At 39.5% G+C, this 24,227-nt stretch overlaps 1 protein-coding gene across 6 annotated transcripts in view; it reads left to right on the forward strand.

Annotated features, from left to right (window-relative positions):
- The window catches only part of UBR1 (ubiquitin protein ligase E3 component n-recognin 1), a 130,869-nt gene that overhangs the window by 77,985 nt on the left and 28,657 nt on the right, over nt 1–24,227 (forward strand). For 3 of the 6 annotated variants that reach the window (XM_089521859.1, XM_089521861.1, XM_089521862.1), the window contains 11 exons: nt 3,297–3,393; nt 3,655–3,722; nt 4,187–4,337; nt 6,084–6,171; nt 8,455–8,588; nt 10,847–10,955; nt 11,343–11,399; nt 12,484–12,561; nt 13,784–13,954; nt 14,722–14,823; nt 15,130–18,355. In XM_089521859.1, coding sequence (XP_089377985.1) covers nt 3,297–3,393; nt 3,655–3,722; nt 4,187–4,337; nt 6,084–6,171; nt 8,455–8,588; nt 10,847–10,955; nt 11,343–11,399; nt 12,484–12,561; nt 13,784–13,954; nt 14,722–14,823; nt 15,130–15,271 — 1,197 coding nt within the window. In that variant the 3' untranslated portion in view covers nt 15,272–18,355. The other 3 variants (XR_016280967.1, XR_016280968.1, XM_089521860.1) reach the window with 3 other exon arrangements.

Genomic DNA, 24,227 nt, shown 5'->3' on the forward strand with positions numbered 1-24,227 from the left:
AATGGTGCAGGAATATGTGTAGGGGTTCACTTTAAATTCCAAACTTTCCACAATTCTAGCAGCGCATGCGTACATGTTGCTCTAGGGTTAGGGTTACGAGCATTAAAATAGAGTGCAGCTGTGCTGCAGCTTCCACATCTGCATGGCATCTGACGCTCTAATTAGAGCCTCGGTGCAAACTGCGCATGTTCCAGGACCCCGACTCATTATGCGACGCAGCTGACTCGGAGCCTTTAAATGGGCAACTTAAATTAGCGGCGTAACAATTCTGGCGTACTGGTGCAGCAGCTTACAGACGGAGATGCGCAGCTGCGCAGTATATAGAAAAGAAGCGGGAAAAGGCGGCACCTTTTTAATGCCGGTTCTTCCCGCTTGGGGCGTGCAGGCGGCATGTTCATGGCAGCATTCAGGTAAGGGCCGTCTAAAGGCTATACCTTCATGACATCATGAGCACACCCCTTTTTGCCCGTCTGTAACCCGCCAAAGTCTCTATTGGCAGACATTCATTTATGGTTCAGGCAATTTCTTTAGTGGAGGAAGTGGAATTAATAGGCAATCAGATTACAGGACAGAGAGGCAGCAATGATAGAGACCAAGGGCAAGTTATGGAAGACAAAATTTTCCATTCAGGCAGAATCAGGGAAGAGGAGGAGCTTTTTCCTTTAAACAGGAAAGAGTGAAGTATTGGTGAGAGGACTCCACTGGCAGGGGGAAGATTACTACAATTTGGTAATTTGTGGGCAGAGATAACAGAACAATAGTTAATTCAAGTAGTAATATCAGGATACAAGATATGGTTTGAGGAAAGACCGAAAAGCAGATATCTTTCTTCCCGGTGGCAAAAGAATATGAAAAAGAAATAGGAGAAATAAAGGAGGTTCCAGTGGATCAGAGATGCGCTAGAATTTATTCTTATTTTCTTCACTGTGTCCAAAAATAATAGAACTTATCACCTGGTATTGAATCTCAGATACCTCAGTGTTTATGTGAGATACATGAACTTCAAGATGAAGACTTTACAAACCATGAAAGACAATTTGAGGAAAGAGGATTTGATGGTCTCTATAGATTTAAAGGAAGCTTATATCTTTGAACAGAGCAGATATAATGCTGCTGGCCAAAGTTTTGGGACTGTTAATATTAACTGTTCAATTAGTGCCTCGGGGAAGATTCCATTCTAGAAGGTTACAGATACTGTTGGTTCCATATCAAGAAGCAGTTGGAAAAGAGGAGCATTATGTGATAAAAGTGCCATTTCATTTGAGGAAAGGATTGAAATGTTGTCAGCAAGATGAGAATCTGGACAAAGGACCGCCTTGGCATATTCAAAATCGAATGCAGGTAACCACAGATGCAAGGTTGTGCAGCTTACTGCAACCATTTGGCAACTCAAAGAATGTGGAACGCAGCGAACAGGAGGCACAATATCAATTAATTGGAACTGAAGAAGGTACAAATAGCAATGATCAAATTTATGAATGTACTGTCGGATTGTTACTGTATGCGCTAATCCTAACGAACAACATGTCAGTTTGAGTGTATGTCAGCAATCAGGGCAGACTATAATCAATTCTGTTGATTGTAGACTCAAACAATCTGTTCCAGTGGACAGAGAGACAACTGGCTTCAGTTTCCACGGTCACCTCGTAAGGAGGCCACTGCCACCATGGCAAAATCCCAGCAGCCATGCTCCCCCCCCTGCACTGGGTGACACTGGGAGTGGCAATGCCCCTGGCTATATGAATCTATATGATGAGGACAAAACAGTTTAGGAATTCAGAAGCAATATTAGTATCATTCAGTCTAGGTCAGTGGACAAAAAGGCATCTAGAAATGTGATTACTTGTTGGATTAAGACATGCATTTTCCACTGCTATGACTGTGACAGGAAACACTGACCTAAGAATGTATTATTATTATTATTATTATTATTATTACCACACTAAACACAGTCTATGGCTACAAGATCTGCTGGTGCTGTCTCCATTGCATAATGTGTGTCAGACAGCAGGTTGGAGTTAATGAACAACCTTCATGAGACTATAAATCGGATAAGTATAAATCACCACAGGCATTCTTCGGAAGGATGGTGCTTCAAGCGGTAGTTCATACATACTTGAGTTCCATCCAGTGTTGGAAGCCTGGCTACATCCCTCACGTGGTGGATTGCTCCACCTTCCATCCCGAGAATGAGAGGTTGTATTTATGAAGGTTCATTCTGGAATGGCAGGAGGAGCAATCCACATTCTCTCTTCAGATTAATAGGCAAGGCAAGAGAGGGGAGGAGAGAATTTATGTTTAGGGATTTGTGTTTCGACAGAATGTAGGACAGAGCTAAAGGAGATGGGGGAAGTCTCAATGGATATAACAGAAAATAACTCATGCCTAATCAGTTGGCATGCAGGCAAAACTCTCACGTGGTGGATTGCTCCTCTTGCCATCTCAGAATGACCCTCCATGGTAAGTACTTCTCATTCTTTTCTGTACATCTTCAGTCATGGCTAATTGAAAGCATAAAATAATTGCACAGAGTGAGTTTAATTACTGCATTCTAATTACATGTTTGTCATGAAGTCATTACTTTTTTCTGTAAGAAACTTCAAAATGCTGGACTTACTTAAGCAAAGGTTAGATGGCCATCTGTTCAGACTGCTGTAGTTGCATCTTGCCCTGTAGATCCTGCACTGAGAAGGATGTCAGTCTAGATCAGTACTACTCAAAGTGGTGGTCCATGGACTAGGTCTGATACCCAGCAATTCTCTGGATAATGTAGTACTAGTCTAGATTATTCTCAGAACACTTTACAACTCAAAATCTCCTTTTTCTGCAGGTAGTGTTGTGCGATGTATTGAGCATGTTTGTACTTGGATAATAAAAAGCACAAATTGAAAACTGACATAGGTTCAAGGCTTTGACTTCAACTGTCTTAATTCCTACTACTGTCACTCACTTAAATAAAATGACTAGTTTTGAAGCCCGGGAGTATTCCTGTTATAGGATGGAAGATCAAATTCAGGATATCTTTAAATATGCAGAAACAACATTCAAATAAAGTAATTTTCAGACAGTGATTTGCATACCTGATTTCTCAATTCAGATCTGATTTGTTTCAGTTTTACACTTCAGGTTAGGAGTTAGCACATATTCTTATATTAGATCTTTTCTCCTACCTTATTATCTATCCTTAATATAGATTCTAAGGGCTATTTTTATCCATTAAAAGAGTTTTAAAGAGAATGATAGCCAAGTACAACTTCCTTAATGAAACATTTCTCCTGCTTCCCCTCACTCTCTAGCACAGTGGTCTTAAAGCACTAGTGCAGTTTGCAGCTGCTCAAAGGATCACTTCACCACAAAACCTAATTCAGCGACATCTTGTACGACTCCTTGGAGGTAAGACAGTTTTTCCCCATCACAAGTTTTAGGAAGAAAGTGTTTAAAGTTCTTGTAAACATTAATTTTCTCTCAACAAAATTGAGAAAAGAGGCACAGAATTTTGTAGTAGTTTTTGTTCAGGGGTGTGTGTGTGTGTGTGTGTGTGTGTGTGAAATCTTACTTCAATAAATTTAGATTTGTCCTTTCCAATCTGTTGTAGCTTTGCTGAAAACAAAGATTCCAAATGTCTTTTGAAATATTTTTCTTTTGCTTTTGTAGTTCTCCTGCCCAGTTTAAAAGTGGAAAACACACCATCCCTTCTAGATGTAGATCTGTTCCATGTTTTGGTAAGTTTTCAGACTTAAACCTTTGTACGTACTAGTCCCTTAGCTTGTCCAGTCTTGATATCTCTGACAGCTTCTTTGTTAGTCCATTAAATGAAATACTTTGAAAATGCCTTTGGTTATTTTGAGCTTGTGGTATGTGTTTTCTTAAATCTCAACTCAACAGGGATGCTATTAGATTGCAGCTTGCATCATACTCACCACCAGCTTTGCTGGCTAAGGTTCCTTAGCGCTGCAATATAAGAGCATCTGGGGAGCCACATGTTTCCCATTCTTGACTTAAAGTCTTCTTTATTAATTAAATTGTAAACATATCATATCTAACACCATTAAATTTTGTTAAGGAATTCATTAAAAAAACTTTATTTGAGTCATATTTTCAGTTTTTATATTGTTTGTTGTACTATTTTATATTGTCTGTTATGAATACCAGGATTCTAAATGTCAGTTTCTTTTTTCCTTTGTAGGTTGAAGCTGTGTTATCATTTCCATCTTTGTATTGGGAGGAGACTGTTGATTTACAGCCTTCATGTATTAGTTCTGCCTGTAATCACCTCTACCTGTTCCATTTGATCACTATGGCACATATAACACAGATTATTCTTACGACAACAACAGGTAAGCATAACTTTAATTCATGAGAATTTTCTCATAAGAGGACTGTGAGTTTTAGATGTTCTGGCAAGACACATTGATGCCTTCTAGTGCTCAAAAACTACTCCATATAGCATGGACTCAAATGCTGATATTCCAGAGCCCAAAATGTAGGAAGGATAAAACTAGGCAAGATCTATGCCATTTAATGGAACTAGTAGCTTGAATCCATTCTGAACGTCATGGAGCTGTCTGAGGTGCTGTATCCAAATATGTTTAGCAGGTAAGATAGCTCCTTTTAAACTGTGGAGAAAAATCAGGAGCAGATTAACCACTCCATTGGCATGGAAGTCACCAGTTGTGAAAAGTAGATATCTACTACTTTTGCATGGAAATAACATGAGAATCATAATGGTCTTTGCCTTTCCCTTAACACCGTATCCTTATCATTGGTTGAATGTATACATTTTGCTCATATCTGCTTGAGTGGGGTAACTCTGGGAAGGGTGGCACCACAGCCTGAAAATTCTGGGCAGTCAATTTCTCCAGAGGCCATTTGCCTGATGGTTCCCATTCTCTCTTTGTACTATTTACCATATCCCATTATGAATTGATTAAAAGATACTTTTATCACTTTGAGCACAAAATAGAGTTGAGTGTGGTCAGGTTTTCTCTTTTGTCAAAATCATGAAGAAGGCTGTAAGACACTTCCCACTGTTGCTTGGGAAAGGTGAACCACATGGCAGAAGATGAAACAGGGATGGCAGGGAGAAGTAAGAGGACATTAAGTGTTTTCCTTTTGCCCATCTTTGCCATTCTTGTAGATCCTCTTATTCTCTTAAGTGTACCATTTCTCTACTGTGTTAGAAACGTTTGCTTTCTGGTGGGTACAAACAGATATACGTTGTTTACATTTTGATGTGTAATTAGAGCGGAGCAATTACTGTCAGTGAATTCATTGTCTAGGGTCCCAATACAAATCTGTGAACAGTGTGCTGACAAGTTATGGGGTTCTGTTCCCAGTCTGTATGTGTATATATTTATGACATTATTGACATTATTTTTTAAAGGCAAATAAATCTACCATGTATAAGAATAGTTATGAATTTGCCATGCAAAACTGGAAAGCCTGATTTTCCAGATCTAATACTTTTCTCGCCTGATTGCTTGGATAAGAAGGTTTAGGAAGGGTAGATAGATCTCTGTATTCAATAAGAAAAGGTGACATTAGTTCGGTTTCTCTTATGTTAACTGGGTATCTCTGATAAAATAATGGATAAATAGATTGTGTGACTAAAGGGCCAGCGTAAAAAAAAGTACTGCACCCTATGTATTTTTGTGTGTAAATCATCTTGGTGCTGAATCCCAGGGTAGTAAGCATACTTTTTCAACAAGATCAGCTCAAGTCCATGGCACTGCTTCTCTATGTTTTATTTTAATCAACAGCAGCAGAATATCAATGTGGTAGCTGCAAGGATTTTTTGTCCCTTGTTCCACATGGGTATCTCTTGGGCTTAAGGCTGCATTTCCCCTTCCTCCAACATCACAGGATGAGGCAAATTATATTACATATATGTTTGCCCTCACTTTAGAAGTTGACCAGGCATGCTATTTTTCATATGAGGGCTAATGGTACTCTGTATATATGGATTGAAGTGGATCTTTATAGAAGTATAATCAGTTTATTTTAAAAAAGGGAAAGGGAGAATGGCTATCTTCAGTAATATAATTCTAATTTATTTTTTTGGTTTTTTTAACCATTTTTTGCAGAACATCTCTCTGTTCGGATACAGAACGATAGTGAAGAAGCACAAGCTGCTGAGTCTTTTTGTAAAGAAGTATGTAGGATCACAAGTGGGTATGTAGCTTCCCTGTTGTGTGTCTGGTAGATGACTGTATCTTTCCATACAATCCTGTATGAATGCTAAGATCATCAGGGGTAGGCTTACTCTCAGTCCCATTACCATCGTAGGCTTGCTTAGTGAGGACACAAGAGAGACACTTCTCAGTGGCTGCCCCTAACTTCTCAAATGCTCTTCCATGGGAGGCTAGTCTAGCCCCCAGAAGGGCACTCAAGAGGGTGGGAGCAGCCACTGAGAAATGTCTCTCTTGTGTCCTCACCAAGCTTTCCTTTCACAACAGGCAAAGATATTGTTGTTCAAGCAGTCTTTTAATATATAATCATTGCCAGGGAGGTGTTTATATGGTGCATGTGTTATATATATGGTTTACGTTTTTAACTAGTTGTATTTCTGAGCCACTTTGGGTTCATTTCCAGGAGAAAGGCAACATATAAAATAAATAATAGATAGACAAGTAGTATTTTATAATTGATATTTAACATTTTGAGGACAGGGGAATGAAAGCATGGAAGCAAAAAACTTAATTTACAGTAGCTTGTTTGCAATACATAGTTCAAAGTAATGACCACTGGCTTTCCTTTATTGCCTTTAAGCATGCAGGTGTAGTCTATACTGTGTTTTGCAAACCAACTGTAGCTATATCCATCCATAAATACACAAGGTTAGTCTGTGAAACACAGTATAGACTACACCTCCAAGCTTAATGGTAGCAAAGAAAAAACTGTGCCCCTTACTTTGTACTATGTATTGTAAGCTCGCCAGAGGAAGTTTTTACTTTCATACTTTGCTTCCCCTGTGTGTGTATGCTTAGAAGCAAGCCCCACTGAGTTCATTAGAACTTATTCTCAGGGAAATGTGTATTGTAGAGGTGTGGAAAATTCCTGAAACCTATTCTGAGCCCCCAAAGCTTCCAGACTTCCTGTCCTGTTTAAAATATATATTCAAGTTTTGTTCTCATAAGTCTCCAAACCACTGCGTGTTGTGGTGTGTATGTTACCTAGGGCGACCCAATGGCGACCCTATCACGGGGTTTTCTTGGCAAGATTTGTTCAGCGAAGGTTTGCCATTGCCTTTTCCTGATGCTGAGAGCATGTGATTTGTCCAAGGTTACCCAGTTGGCTTCATGGCTGAGTGGGAATTGAAATCTGGCCTCCAGAGTTGTAGTCCAGCACTCAAACAACTGTGCCACACTGACTTCCTTCCTGTTGTGGTAGCAATACTAAAAAAAATCACCCAGACACTCTCCCTGACTCCCAATCCCTGAAAATGGACTAAAAAGGCAAAAAATGAAAAACAGAAATAGTCTGACAGGATTTTTTTAACCAAAATCATGAGATGTGGCTCACCACAGAGACAAAAATCCGATAATAGTGAGTAAATTCTAAGAAAGCGTGCACAAGGTAGGAATTCTGAAGGGATTTTTGCTCTAAGGCAGGGGTGGGAATCATTTGGCTCCCCAAATGTTGGATTGCAACTTGAGCATTCCTCATCACTGCTAGAGCTGCTAGGAGATGCAGCCCAACAATATCTGTAGTGTCATGGTGCTCCAGGCTTTCAAGGCCACCTTTAGTGTGAGGGGAGAAGGAAGTTATACAAGTGTTTCAAAGTAAATACTTGTCTTTTTGTGTTTTGTTACTTAATTTATATTGATTTTCATTGTTTTGAATAACTTTGTGTAAAGCATTCTGGGAGTCTTCCAAAATAAGTATACAAGCATCTTTAAAGAAACAAATGAACAGACAATTTCTGTGTTGTTACAGTGATACACACAGATACAGTTATTAGCTGTATGAAGCAAAAGAAAGGCGGTGCTTCAATTATGGAGGGTCAAGTGGGGACAGGTCCCTGTATATTTTCTCACAAATTCCTCAATGCTCTTCTTAGAAAGCTAAATGCATAACCATTATCTGAATAATATTGCTATTGTCTGCATAATATTCACTAAGCCATCTCTGGGGTTTATGAATTTCTTTAGGACTGCACACCTTGTGAACACTAGAAATGGAAGACATCCAGCATGTCCATTCTGTGGCTGTTGATCTGACTTCTCAGTAAAGCTCCGAAGTATATATTTTTATGTCAGAAAGAAATCTCTGTTTTGCTAAATATTGGTTTAAGGAGTGTTTCCAGAGAGGAATTATCTCTCTTTTAGAGAAGGAACATTTAAAATTTCTTTCCAACCCTCCTTTCTTTTTGGTCAGCCAGGGACTTGTGTCATGTCTACGAAACTTGTTGAGAATACCAAGATATTAAATCCATGTTTTTGATCTGTGTTGCAGCTGCTATAGTCAAACAGTTCCAGGCTGGTATTTGTGGGATTGTATTAAGAAGGGCATTACATCCTATCTCCGTTGTGCTGCTCTCTTTTTCCATTATTTGCTGGGAGTGCCTCCGCCTGAGGAACTTTCAATAGGTAAGCAGCAGTGTCAGGTAATCTCACCATGTCAAAGCAGAATCAAAACACAAAGTCTGTTGGGGGAGGATCAGCTTCTGCAAAATGATGCTGATGGGTTCTTTAACGGCAAAAATAATTGTTCATAACATTCAGTTTCATGTTAATAGCTTTACTTTGTTAATTCTTTCCCACTTTTAAATTGCAGCTGTCACTTTTAAGTATTTTGTTGGTGACTGCATTATTTGTTAGCTTGTCAAGGAAATTTGAGTATTCATTTGGACATCAAGGAAACATTTAAAGTAATTAAATATTGGTTGTAACTCTTTTTTATATGTATTTAAATGACTGGTGTTTGTTTTTTGGAGTTTTTTTTAGTTTTGCTGTGAACACATCAGTCATTCAGATACACACAATTTGAATTTAAACAGGCACAGTTTAAACATGTATGTTTGAAATACAAATGGTTCCTTTTGCCACAGTAGCAAAGGATCTTGATGTAGTCGGTCACAGTATTTTTAATGAAATGCTGTTTATTTTCTTCTTTATTCTAAAGCCTCATTCACATTACATAATAAACCGGTTGGCAAACCGGATTAAAGGGGTTTCATTCAGACTCGTGCCGATTACGTCGGGCATGGTTTGTGAGGGGAGGCAGTGCAAAGCCCACTTAAACCAGTACTTTTGATTCTGGAGCATTTATTGCATCTTTTGAAAAGACGCAGATCGCCACAAATGTGAATACGCTGTCGATTACATTCGGGACACTGTGATGCAATTCTCCCAAAACAGGAAGGGAGGGCTTGACTGCAGTTTAGCGATTCAAAGGTAAATCTGAATGTGAATTGGGTTAAATTGCCATGGACAGCTTCAATCATGGCAAATGTAGTGTTAACTTTGATTCGGTATCGCATCAATTATGCGATCGGGATCTATTCAGCTCAAAAACATAAGTGTGAATGGGGCCCAAGCCTGTTGTCCCAAAACATACTCTTAAACAAAGAATTTCACATGCTACAAAGCTGAGAGTTGTGTAACACTGAAGTAATTGACTCTTCCCTCTTTCTACCCAAGAGGCATCCTTTCACCCTTCTTTACCATAACACGAGCAAGAGGCATGTTTTCCTTTTTTCATTTGAGACACTTTTATGTTCTTAAGAGAATGCATCGTTTCATAGAGAAGGGTTTTCATGTTATGACTCTCAGACCTGTGCAATTGCTCTGTTTTGAAGGTACGGAACTGGAGGAATGGGAGCCTTTTTATTGTTATTATTTTAACTATTTATGTCCCACTTTGTTCCCAGCAATGAGACTTAAGGCAGCTTACAACTTATTAAAACAGTGTAATTAAAAACTTAGAATAAGTAAATACATATATATGTACATAAATGGAGCCCTGGTGGCGCAGTGGGTAAATGCCTGTACTGCAGCCATTCACTCAAAACCACAAGGTTGCGAGTTCAAGACCAGCAAAAGGGCCCAAGCTCGACTCAGGCTTGCATCCTTCCGAGGTCGCTAAAATGAGTACCCAGACTGTTGGGGGCAAATTAGCTTACTTGCTGTTCACCGCTATGATCTTTGGAATAGCGGTATATAAATAAAACAAATTAATTAATTAAATTATACGTTGCATATATGTACTGTATATACTCAGGTATAAGTCTAGACATTTTAGTCAAAAAATTCACCCAAAAAATCTGAGCCAACTTATCCACAGGTCAATGGAAGTACTGTCCTTTAACTCTTATTAATAAAGGAACCAGCCACTGGTGAAAGGCAAGAGTGTAATCTGTCTTGGAAAAATTGACCCCATTCTACTCTCCCATCCATCTAGACTTTTGGGTGAGCATAAACAGTTATGGCTGCTGGAATTTTGTAAGTTCTTTGGCATTATTTTCCTTTGCTTCATCCATTAGATCCTTTGTTACATGCCCCCAGATTTTACAGCGAGTCATATCAAAATCCATAATTTTGACTCCAAATCTTGCCTTCGACTTATACATGAGGTTGACTTATAGTTGAGTATATACGGTGTGTGTGTGTGTGTGTATTCATTACAAAGCAATCTGTAGTGTTAAAACCATTTAAAGTTCATTAAAAGAGCATTCTCTTACATTAGTAATCCTTTATTTTTCCACTGCTGCTACTAACTTCTTACTTCATACACACATTAAAAAATCTGTTAAGGAAAAAAGGCACTAGCTGCACTATGTCTTTTTGTTGATAGCACTAGCATTTGCTGCAGTTAGTGATACATCTAATATTTTCTTCTTTTGCAGTTTCAGAGGAGAGTCAGTTCAAGGCACTTTGTAGCTATTTGTCGCTACCCACCAATCTGTTCCTGCTTTTCCAAGACTACTGGGATACTGTAGAACCTTTGCTCCAGAGGTATTGTTTAAGATAAAAGACTGGGATATGTTTTTTATGTAGATTTACATATATGAAGGCTTGTGTTTGACTTAGCAGGGCAGAGCAGGAGAATTAGCATAGGAGGACACATTCTGAACGGCCTGGGCAGCTGAATTTTTACAAAGTACTTGCCTATATGTATTATTGGAGGGGGGGGGGTATTTATTCTTTTTATCTGTAGCAACATATTCTTGCTTTTATGTTTCCTTCATTTATGCCATCAGTATGTCTAAACTTCAGTTGTTCACTTTACTAAGACAGGATGTGATTGTAATTATAAATAAAAAATGAAAATATTTTTATGGTAGGGAATAACTAGTAATAGGCTATACTGTTCTTGACCTAATGGAAATTTTTTTTACACAGATGGTGTGCAGATCCTGCCATATTCAGCTTTTTGAAGGGAAAATGTACTGCAGTAAGGTTGGTTTCAATGTTCTATCCCTGAAACGAGTTCTCTTACATATTTGAATAATCCAATCCAGGTTATGTTAACCCTTTTATTTGCTACCTTCAAATATTTTAACATATGGAAGTAGCCTTGGGGTTCTTTAATTGAAGGCATGCTAAAAATGCTTTCAGTAACCCCTTTCAGAAAGTGTATTTAAACTGGAGTACACCATTCTTTTAGAGTTGCTAAGTGATAGTCTTTTCCTTCAAAATATAAAATACCATCTCTTCTGTTGTTTGCCACTGGTTGAGACAGCGATTCAGAATATTTGAATTACCTGAAGTAAGTAATCAACTTCATTTAGGCCACAACTTTTCTCCAAACCCAGATAACTTGTATGTAGCCAGCAATGCGGGTGAAGAGCCAGACACATCCTAATATCCTGACAATGCTCCAATTGTACAGTCTCTTTTCTAACTCATAGACATATTTCAGATTAGAGGTGGCATAATGGTGACCCACACTCCATATACAATCCCCTAATCCCCTCTTGGCAGTCCTTGAAGCCCACAACCTCCCCATCCCCAAAAAATCAACATGATTTTTTGATGGCTTTCTATCTGAAAACATATCTCTTCCTTTGGAAACGGTTTTTGACCACTCCAGTTTTGCTATAGGAGACTGGCAAAGAGATGCTGCCTAGAATTTGGACACACACACCCCCAGTATCAATATTCAGACTTCCTCACAATTGTTTGTAGGTGATGAACACAAAAATTGTTGGAGTATAAGCTCAGATTTCCTTCTTTACAACTATATTGATGATTGTACTGCACCTAGTGCTAGTTGTGTGTCTATAGATTGGACTCATTAACTTGGAAGAATGCTAGAAGATTCTCCTAGTGTATGCTGTTTTTTGGTTCACATGCATATCATTCTATGTAGGCATGATTCTCCACATAGGTTCTTGCTGTAGACATTATGGTTGTCTTGTCTTTGAGTCATCTGCATGCGCAACTCAAAGTGTGAAAGGTTCAATGTTAGAAAAATATTTCCATAGCTACTGCTTTTGTGTATCCTAAAATATAGTATTTTCTTTTGGTTTTAACTCCATAGCTACCCAAGGAAAAGAAATAAATTGATAGAGCTTCCAGATGACTACAGTTGCCTTCTGAATCAATGCTCTCAGTTTAGGTGAGAACCAGCATCTTTTTTGGAAATATGATGAGATTATATGCTTATTATTATTATTATTATTATTATTTATGTATATTCTGCTTTTTCACAGGTAATCAAAGCAGATCCCAACAGTAAAATGACACAGCATACAATTAAAATTACAATTAAAAAGACAGATCCCAAAAACCCAGCCCTCCCCCCAATCGTAAAAGCATATGTTCAAGCCATAAAATAGGATTAAACGGCAGAAAGTATAAAACATGCCAATACAAGCATAATGAAAAAGAAAAGAAAAAAAAAAACTTGTGGGTGAATTGTGCAGGAGAAGTTATCCGATAGGAGATGATGATGATGATGATGATGATGATGATGATGATGATGATGCTGCTTACATATAATCTCATCATATTAATTAATACTTTAGTTGCCCAGTAAAGTGTTGGACAGTAAGAAATAATTACCACTGTAGTAGCAACAGATCATGGCTGGCATTCTGCATTTACAGATTCGTAGTGAAGAGTTATGGATCTGTAAATGCTCTGTATTCAGTGAGATTGTAGAGTGTCTTACTGTAAGACCAAGTCAGTGCCTCCCTGCCCACCTTAACAACCAGTAGCCACATTGGGCAAAGGAGATCTATTCAGCTGCCAAGTGGGGTACTAGAAGGGGCTGGAAACAACATTTTCTTTGTGCCTTGATTAGCAGCTGAACAGACCAAAAGCGGCTGTTAGTGATTAAGGTGGACTGTGGTGATTGGGCCAGGAGATGTTACTTGTTTTGCATAAATTACTAAGTAGCCGATATAGAATAATGGCACACATCAGTTAATAGTACATCAGTTTGTATGATGATGCTACTATTATTTTATTAGGAGAATTTGCCAAGTGCCTTGTAAGTTTTACTTCTCACATTGTTTAAATTGCATCGCTACTATTCTCATTGTTTAATTGTATTTTTTATCATTTTCAACCAGTTCGTGGATTGCCTTTTATTGTTAATGTAACACTAGTTTGATAATTTATTTAGCTAGCTTTTCTGTGTACCTTCTGGTTCATATTTGGAAAGTAGACATACCCATTCTGGGAAAAATTGTTGGTTTTTGTACCTTCTGGGTTCTAAAATAGTCTTGAGTAAATGATTAAATTGCCTCTTGGATAACAGTATGCTTCCTACACTGTGCTTCTAAGATGTTGTGTTGATCCCAGACGTCCCTCTCTAGTTAACTTTCCCTTTTCAGATGCCCTCGATCCTCTGATGATGAAACCAAGCACCCTGCCTTGTGTTTGTTCTGTGGGGCTCTGCTTTGCTCACAAAACACGTGCTGTCAGGAAGTAGTGAATGGAGAAGAGCTGGGAGCCTGCACGTCACATGCCATCCACTGTGGTGCTGGAGTGTGTATTTTTCTCAAGTAGGTGGCAAGCTGGAATGTAGAGCCCGCCAATGGGAAAAAAGTAATAGGGAGGGAGGAGGGGATGATGTGCCAAACAACAACTGGAATGTAAGGTGAATTCAAAGAGATACAACATTCATTTTGGTTTGTCCATTTCTTGTGATACAACTTAAATGATTGGAATTTATGATATCTGGAGGACATTTTTATGAGCAGAAACAGATTACCCTACTCTTAATAATAAAATGATGACATGGTAACTGGACAGGCCAGGTCTTATATGTTTCTTTTCAACGTGTCATCTTATAGCCTAGAGTCAAATACTGAGCTGGCCATTAAGTGAAGAAGATCTCTCAGTGCTGTACTCACTGTAGCTCCAGTATTTGTGACAGCAGCACAATAGCCAAGTGTTTATGAGATGAGGGAGTGGTAGAACAGTTTGATTTTTCTCCCCACCTTTCAAAATCCACATCCAAATGATGCTGAAAATAGTCACCAATATTGCCTGTCTAAATCCTGAACTGCAATGACGTGGACCCAAAGAAAACCCATAGAAGGAGATAGATGGAATGTTATTTCCTCCCTTCCAGCAACTCCTTAAATAACCACTGACAAAATTGAGGGAACCCTACTAAATGAGGTGAGCTGTGGTACAGGGATATGAATGGTGGGGAAGGGGGCAGTCTCCCAAAACTGGATGAAGATAACCCTCTGTTAGGGAGGCTTTGGTGGGAATGTCACCTTCTTTGGTGCTTCCTCTTTAACATTCCTGTTTTCTCCTTCAGAATCAGAGACTGCAAAGTTGTCCTGATAGGGGGCAAAACCAGAGGTTCTTTCTATCCTGCACCATATCTAGATGAATATGGAGAAACAGATCCAAATCTGGTGTAAGTGGAAATTCTGCTTTTCATCACCTAAGAAACACCATGCTGTTGTTTTTTAAGTTTTGTCATTAATTTTTTTGGTTGCTTTACAGCAGAGGTTGTATTGTTAGCAGAGTCCTGTGATTAGATTAATGACTGGCCTTACTGATTAATTACTGCCTACCAATTCTTAATGAATTAAGAGTGACTATTAACCCTTGATCAATAGTTTGTTGCATATATCTAAAGTCAGAGTATTAAAAAGTCCTTATTGTTTTTAAAAAAACAACCCTAACTTATTTGTCTGTTTTGTTTTTTAAATCTTCAAAGGCGAGGCAATCCTCTGCATTTATGTCATGAAAGGTACCGGAAACTCCACTTGTTATGGAAGCAACACTGCATCATAGAAGAGATTGCTCGAAGCCAGGAAACAAATCAGATCTTCTTTGGATTCAATTGGCATCTGCTCTGAGTATCAAACTGCTATCATCAAGTCTCCCAATAAGCCCAGACAAAGATTAATAATAATCCTTCCTTTACAATGAACAGCCCATATCCATGTATTATAACTTAGCAGTTTTGTTGGCTCAAACATGTCTAGAGAAACACACTTATACACAACCTCCCAAATATGATTACTGAGCAATTAAAACCATAAATGGCTGTATTGGGCACAAGTAGGATTGTTGGTGAACTTCTTGGTGACTTTGCTTTTTCTACCAGAATCTGCTGTTTGTGTAACATATACAGATGTTCCAAACTGCTTTCTATCATATATAGATTCAGTCATAATCAAAATAAAATAATAGGTAATATTACCCTCCATGTATGTCAACAATAGTTCATTATGGATATGTGGCCCTTTAAATGTTTTCTGTGCATCTGGAAATAACAGCAATATTTAAATAGGCTTATTTAATCCCTCCATATTGTACTCTATTTCTGTTTCTTCCTCTAGTGAAGCAGCCATAGTTTGTGACTTCAGGACAGCATTATTGCCAGGCATCCATACTAACCGTCTGAGAACAAAGCAGGGGCACGTAAGGAGTGCTCTGTAGAGACTTTTGGAATTTACTAAGAATACTTTGAGAAGGAAAGAGTGAGTGCCAGATCACTACTTAAATCAGCATGTAACCCTACACTTGGCTTTGATACATCAAAAATTAAATGCTCTGCTTTTGGCATAGTCAGATGATCGCCATGTTCCTCACTATCTCAATTCATACTTTTTATATCCCAATAAGCAAAACCCAGGAATTTGTCTATGCACTGCCATGGGAGGCTGATATTATCTTCAGCAGCTCATACCTTTCTTTCCATGGGTCAGCATAGGCCGCAGTCTATAATAAAGCCATTTAAATGTGCATTCACTTTCCAGCATCCAATATCAGCCTTTGGGCCTGTTTTGTTCTTCAGTTCCCAGAAGTCCCAGTCAGTATGCTCATTGTTCAGGAATTCTGGGATTTGAAGTTTCAAAAATCTAGAGGACCAAAGGTTGAGAATCACCGATCAGAGCCTAGCAGACATTAACAGCTAAATAAAAGTGGGAGTTAAATTTGTGTGTGAAGGGCTTTTTGTTAAATCTTATGCTTTGCTTCTGTGGAAATGTCAGTGAGTGCATGTTGTCTGGTGTTCATGCTGACTACACAAACATGTTGTTTTCAATATGTTGTGGCAGTTTGTAGGCTGCCCCCATTTATAAAAGGTAGCACTGCAGTATTTTTGTCATTTTTCCTTTTGTAATGATTGTAACCATAATTTTGTCAGAAGGAGATTGTGAACAAGAGGAGGGGGGGGGGAGTCCTAGAAGGAATCATCCCTTTTTTTGTCTTAAATGTTAAGTCATCTTGACATTGCATTTCTTATTTGTGTTTTACCCTTCCTCTTTTCTTTTTGGAATCACTTACAGATGTTTCAGATTGTAAAACAGAAGATAAGGTTTTGTGTAAGAGAAAATAAATGTTTGTTTTTAAATTTTTAAACCAATTGGTAAAGGAAAAACATGATTTCACATTTACTATAATCGTCTACATCAGTGTACTGAGCAGGTATTTTCACTGTGTATAGGGATAGACTGCAGTAGAATGTTACTTGTGTTTTGATATTTAGATAATTCCATTTAAAACCTTTGCTTATTTATCCACTTTCTTCTCCCTGTGCAATATAAATGGTCTTCTGTGCCTGTCTGTCTTTAAAACATTGCTATGAATGCTTCCCCCCCTCCCAATGGTAACTCCCCAAAAACCATGATTCCAGCTACTTCCAAAAAGAAATTTAAATGAGATACAAAATCCAGTTGTTTTGGAAATACATGCACAAAGTGATCCAGAAATACTGCATGTTAAGCAAAGATTAGCCAATGCTCATGTTTCAGTTTGCTTGTCTTAGCCAAATTCATATACTTGTGACACCTTTGGATTAAACATCAATTTCTTCATGCTACCTTACCTTGGGTTTACAGGGGTCCTGTACTTATACTGTACATGTCTTGCCCCAGTGGTAATTATGTTTTAATGCAGCTTGTTGCTACACAGCTTTGGACATCCTGCCCTTTTTGATCTTTGTGGTTCCCCTTGCCTGAAAATGAAACAATTACTTATATTCTCCCAGACCAATAAATAAATAAATAGTGAGCTTTTTAATATATCATCTTGCTATGGTACTGGAGAGTGAGAAAAACAGGAAACAAGGTGTCTGTTGAAGTAAAAGACGAGGACAGCTTTCACTATGGAGTCCTCAAACAATCATATAATGCAGTAGACCTCGAGAACACGATTTGGCTAGCACTTTAGAATCCCACTGGTTTCAGTTAGAGTTAAGCACATTGTTCGTTCTCTTACACTGAAATCACTTGGACTTTTAAAACGTCGGCTGGGTTGTACTCAGTATAATTACTCTGAAATACTGTTTTATATGCTATTTACTGTCTTTATACTGTGTACAAACACAGCAGTGTGAGCTGATCCTATTTGGGGGGGGGGGTAGATTAGGGGAGTGGAGGTGAATCTAGCCCCCTTGCTGAACAGCCAGGGAACATGATTCCAGTTTCTGGTTATGAGCATCAAGGCCCAGCTGTGTCATCAGGCCAGGGAATTATGCACAATATTTGTGTCCAGTTCCCTACCAGCTCAGGGTCTACGTAAGGAAGCCTATGAGGATTGGTTGCTTGTACCCAACATTCGGTTTCCTGCTTGGACTATGTTCATTGTAGGACAAAGGGGAATCTGTTCAAGACTGTAGTACAAATGGCTTCTGTGCTTCTGTGTTTGGACTTTTATGGCAAATAAGCTCAATGTTCAAGCACAAGATAAGGGTTAATTATAATTTTTCATTTCTGTGCCGTTTGGTTCACTGCGAGTATAATCTGCATTTAGTGAACACACAGTGCTAATGCCACTGATTAGCATTGTCAGGAAGATTAATGGAATTTTATTTACATACATGCATATATTGTTATCCTTTAATTGCAAAAATGTAAATTTGAGCCTTGTATAATGTTCTTGTCCTTTTAAAATACCTTTATGTATATTTAAAAAGGAAATAAAGTACCTTCTCATATGTTGTGAGCTTTTATTTCAAAGGAAATTTCACACTTCCAGCCCAATAGGATGACAACCAGAAAAGCAAGTGAGGAGAGTTCTTGTAAATTACTAACCAGTGTTATGATTCATGTGAATAACGTTTGACACAGTGCTGAAGTTCATTTTTTGGACTCCCCTCCTTTCTTTTCAATGCCTATGCCACAAGACAAGCAGGGATGTGGGACATTTATGGGGAACAACATCTGTGTGCCTAAAACATAATCTCTGCCACCTTTAACTGACTGTACATATAGAAACATGTAATAGCTTGCTGTTACAATTCTGAAGAAGCTATGAAGTTACTACAGTAGAATAGACACTAGAAAGACCACAGTATTTTTTAAGGAGAGAGTTCACATGCTGAAGCCATCCAAGGACAGCAAACACGCAACAAGATGAACTGACCTATGGATACTATATCAATTCTTCAGGAGTTTCAATAGCAGAAGGCAACCTGAATGTTTTTCCCCCCCGACTAAAAGCAGGAAATATTTCTCCTTTATTGTAAAGAATCATAGTGTATCTGAATATAAAGGTTTCCACATAAGGAAAGTGAGAGAAAAAGTTTTTTGTTGTTGCTAATTCTGATTGGCTTACACATCATAAATAGGATCAGTGGTCTCCAGAAAATCGTATTTATTTCTGTAGCTGAGCAGATGCTGCAGCTTGCAGACTTGCCTTTTTAAATCCATCTGTGTCTTCTCAAATTAATAAGAATTAGAACAAGGTTGTGAAGCTACTTGTGCTTGCTTTCCTGGGAACAGAATCTTGTGATAGGCTTTTTGTGACACCCTGTGAAACATCTCTCCAGGATCTGAAGTTTGGAAAATGAAGAGCTAGTGGTTGATTTTGAACTAAAATGCTAATGACACAATAATGTCTATTTAAAATTATGAAGCGAGGATGATGATGTGACAGTACAATGAAGTCTTCACTGATTCTGAATCTGTACTATTAAATAAAATGACTTGATGTGTCAGATGCAGGTCTAGTTAGGTAAATCTTATTTGTACGATTCCAAGCAACCTTTCAAGGCTGTAGTAGCTAATAGACAAAAAAGTAGAAATTTGCTCCAAACTGTAGACCACCTCCCTGCTTCTGGGCAATTTACTTACAAAAATGGAATTGTACCTTTGGTACTTCAACTCATATTTGAAGACACACACAAATTCACATTTGAGTGAAGAGTTATTATTCTTTCAGGCGTTTTCTTATAAGCCACTTCAAGACTTTTAGGAGTTAAACATTTTTCCTGCCAAGGATTTTAGTTACAGGGCATGCCTGCCTTACTATTTCCCTCACAGTTAGATACGTGTTGCTCAAACGTTCACATGTTCTATATACTCAACCCACCTATAGTTAACAACTCAAGATCATCCCAGGACCTGAAGTTCCTGGCCCAAACACTGAAACTTAGGGATGGCTCCTGGTGGTGTCATTTAGCATTCATTGTTAAGTACGGACCACAGTTGCTTACAACTTGTCATTCATGCACACAGAGAATATATTTGGAAATTCAGACAAGTAAAGGAGCTATTCTCAGATCAAGGTAAAATGAGGGGATCGTTCCTTCTTGTTTACGTTGCTTCTAGCCAGAAAATGGATTCAGAGCAGAGAGTGATCTCTGCTGTAACAACTGGGAATGAAGGAGGAATCTGAGTAAATACATAGACTCACAGAAAATCTTTGCATGTTGCAGTAACAAATTAATCCTTGCAAATTGTAGGAAGCTGCTGCTCTCCTAGCTGAGCTGGAGATTTGCACATGGAGCGGAGCCCACCAATAATTTGAGAATTTGCACTCTTGTCTACCACCTCAAGATGGCCTGTGAATACTGGAGCCAAGCCTAAAATGTGGCAACCCTAAGTCCACATGCTCTGCACCTTGTAGATTGTAATTTGTTTGACTTCTCTACCAAAACAGTGGGCTGGTTATCATAGAATCATAGAGTTGGAAGAGACCACAAGGGCCATCCAGTCCAACCCCCTGCCATGCAGGAAATCCAAATCAAAGCATCCCCAACAGATGGCCATCTAGCCTCTGCTTAAAGACCTCCAAGGAAGGAGACTCCACTACACTCCGGGGGAGTTTGTTCCACTGTCGAACAGCCCTTACTGTCAGGAAGTTCTTCCTAATGTTGAGGTGGAATCTCTTTTCCTGTAGCTTGCATCCATTGTTCCGGGTCCTGTTCTCTGCAGCAGCAGAAAACAATCTTGCTCCCTCCTCAATGTGACATCCTTTCAAATATTTAAACAGGGCTATCATATCACCTCTTAACCTTCTCTTCTCCAGGCTAAACATCCCCAGCTCCCTGAGTCGTTCCTCATAGGGCAAGGTTTCCAGACCTTTCACCATTTTAGTCGCCCTCCTCTGGACACGCTCCAATTTCTCAATGTCCTTTTTGAATTGTGGTGCCCAGAACTGGACACAATATTCCAGGTGGGGTCTGACCAGAGCAGAATATAGTGGCACTATTACTTCTCTTGATCTAGACACTATACTTTTATTGATGCAGCCTAGAATTGCATTGGCCTTTTTAGCTGCCGCATCACACTGTTGACTCATGTTCAACTTATGGTCTACTTGGACTCCTAGATCTCTTTCACATGTACTTTCATTCAGCAATGTGTCTCCCATCCTATATCTGTGCATTTCATTTTTCTGCCCTAAGTGCAGTACCTTACATTTCTCTGTGTTGAATTTCATTTTGTTAGCTTTGGCCCAGCTTTCTAGTCTATTCAGGTCATTTTGAATCTTGATCCTGTCCTCTGGGGTATTAGCTATTCCTCCTAATTTGGTGTCATCTGCAAATTTGATAAGTATGCTCCCAATTCTGTCATCCAGGTCATTGATAAAGATGTTGAATAACACTGGGCCCAGGACAGAGCCCTGTGGGACCCCACTGGTCACTTCTCTCCAGGATGAAAAGGAGCCATTGTTGAGCACCCTTTGGGTTCGGCCGGTCAACCAATTACAGATCCATTTAACAGTTCCTTTGTCTAGCCCACATTTTACAAGCTTGTTTGCAAGAATATCATGGGAAACCTTGTCAAAGGCCTTACTGAAATCAAGATATACTATATCTACAGCATTCCCTTCATCTACCAAGCTGGTAATTTTATCAGAGAAAGAGATCAGATTTGTCTGGCATGACTTGTTTCTCTGAAACCCATGTTGACTTTTTGTGATTATGGCATTGCTTTCTAGATGTTCACAGACTCTCTGTTTAATGATCTACTCTAGAATCTTTCCTGGTATTGATGTCAGACTGACTGGACGATAATTGTTGGGATCCTCTTTTTTCCCCTTTTTGAAGATGGGGACAACGTTTGCCCTCCTCCAGTCTGCTGGGATCTCTCCTGTTCTCCAGGAGTTTTCAAATATGATTGCCAATGGCTCCGATATTACTTTTGCCAGTTCTTTTAATACCCTTGGATGGAGTTCATCTGGTCCCGGAGACTTAAATTCATTTAGATTAACAAGGTATTCCTCTACTATCTCTTTACTTATTCTGTGCTGAAATTCCCCTGTTCTGTCCTCTGCTCCATTATCCTCAGGTTGAGCACCCTTTGCCTTTTCTGAGAAGACTGAGGCAAAGAAGGTGTTCAGTAATTCTGCCTTTTCGCTGTCTTCTATTAGCATTTTGCCATCTTCTCCACGCAGTGGCCCTACCATTTCCTTCTTCTTCCTTTTGCTGCAGACATATCCAAAAAAGCCCTTTTTGTTGTTCTTAACCTCTCTAGCAAGCCTGAGTTCATTCTGAGCTTTAGCTTTTCTGACTTTACCCCTACAAATGCCTGCTATTTCTTTGAATTCCTTTTTCGTGATTTCCCCCTTTTCCCATTTCTTATACATGTTCTGTTTCAAACTTAGCTTGGTTGAAAGTTCCTTAGTCATCCATTCTGGTTTCTTGAGACATCTCCCGTTTTTCCTTCTCACTGGAACTGTTTGAAATTGTGCCTTCAGTATCTCTCTTTTGAGAAACTCCCATCCGGTCTGAACTCCCTTCTCTTTTAGTATTTCTGACCATGGGATCACCCTCAATACTTCTCTAAGTTTACTGAAATCCACTCTCCTAAAGTCTAGGATGCGTGTCTGACTATGCCTGGCTTCTCCTCTCCATTGTATAACAAACTCCAGGAGAACATGGTCACTTCCACCTAAGGATCCCACCACTTGCACCCCATTAACCAAGTCATCCTTGTTGGTTAGGATCAGATCCAAAATAGCTGACCCCCTTGTTGCCTCTTCCACCTTTTGGACCATGAAATAGTCTTCCAGGCAAGTGAGGAATTTGCTAGACCTTGAGGATCTGGCTGAGTTTGACTTCCAACAAATATCAGGGTAGTTGAAGTCGCTCATCACTACTACATCTCTCTTTTCTGACTGTGTGGTCATCTGTTCTAGAAAGGCATCATCCAATTCCTCAGTCTGACTTGGGGGTCTGTAGTAGACTCCCACCATAACATCCTTGTTGTTTCCCTCCCCTTTAATTTTTATCCATATGCTCTCCACCTGGCTTCCATGATTGATGTCCAGGATCTCTTCACTGGTGTAAATATCTCTGACATATAGTGCTATTCCTCCTCCTTTCCTGTTTGGCCTGTTTCTCTTAAAAAGGTTATACCCCTCTATTTCCATATTCCAATAATGAGACTCGTCCCACCAGGTTTCAGTGAGGCCTATTATATCATATTTGCTTTGTTGTACTAGGAGTTCGAGTTCATCTTGCTTATTTCCCATGCTCTGTGCATTAGTGTAGAGACATCGCAGACCACGGGTCCCATTTACTTGCTGCTTGTGCAAGTTTTTTTGCCTCCCACTGTTGGGTCCTTGCACTTTTTTTCTTGTTTCCTCTATGTCTGTTTGACTATTTTCTCCAGCCCTTTCGCCTTCCTTAATATTGTCTCCCTTCCCCACGGAACTCAGTTTAAAGCCCTCCTGATCAAGTTCTTGAGACTGTTGGCAAAAACATTTCTTCCAACTGGTGTGAGATGCAACCCGTCCATTGCAAGAAGTCCCTCCTCATGGAACCACAGCCCATGATCAAAGAATCCAAATTGTTCTTGGCGGCACCATCTGCAAAGCCAGTTGTTCACATCCGCTGTTTTCCTCTCTCTTCCTGGACCGTGCCCTTCAACTGGCAGAAGAGACGAGATGACAGCCTGTACATCCATTCCTTTCAGCTTCCTACCAAGCGCCTTGTAATCCCTTTTGATGTTCTGCAGGCTGTGTCTTGCAGTATCATTGGTTCCCACGTGGACCAAAAGGAAGGGGTATTGGTCAGTAGGCTTGACCAGTCTTGTCAGCCTCTCTGTCACATCACGGATCTTTGCCCCTGGGAGACAATACACCTCTCGAGACATGTTGTCAGGCCTACAAATCACTGCTTCTGTACCCCTCAGCAAGGAGTCCCCCACTACGACCACACGCCTCCTACGAGGTTTAGCAGCGGCTGTTCCCTTGGGTGGGACTCTCAGGCTCCCCTGCTCTGTCCCTGAAGTCTGTCCATGCTGCTCTTCTTCATCCTTCTTGATAAGGGAAAGAGCTTTGAATCGATTCTCTAGCTGCAAACTCCCCAAACAATCCCTTCTTGGCCTACTTCTCTGTGTGACATTCCTCCAGCTGTCTGCCTCCTGTGTATGTGAAGTGACCTCCTCGGCTCTAGCATCTTCCTCTGCATGGTAGTCGTCCAGGATTGTTAGTTCTGTTGTGTCCAGGAAATCCTCCTGCTCCCTAATATGCTGAAGTGTAGCTACTCTGGACTCCAACTGCTGCACTTTCTCCTCCAAGAGGGCTACCAACTTGCACTTGGGGCATGTGAAGTTCTCCACTTCTGTAGGCAAG

Source organism: Sceloporus occidentalis, unplaced genomic scaffold, assembly GCF_023333645.1.
Source record: "Sceloporus occidentalis isolate IW3139 unplaced genomic scaffold, rSceOcc1.0.p SCAF_4, whole genome shotgun sequence".
Lineage (NCBI taxonomy): Eukaryota > Metazoa > Chordata > Lepidosauria > Squamata > Phrynosomatidae > Sceloporus > Sceloporus occidentalis.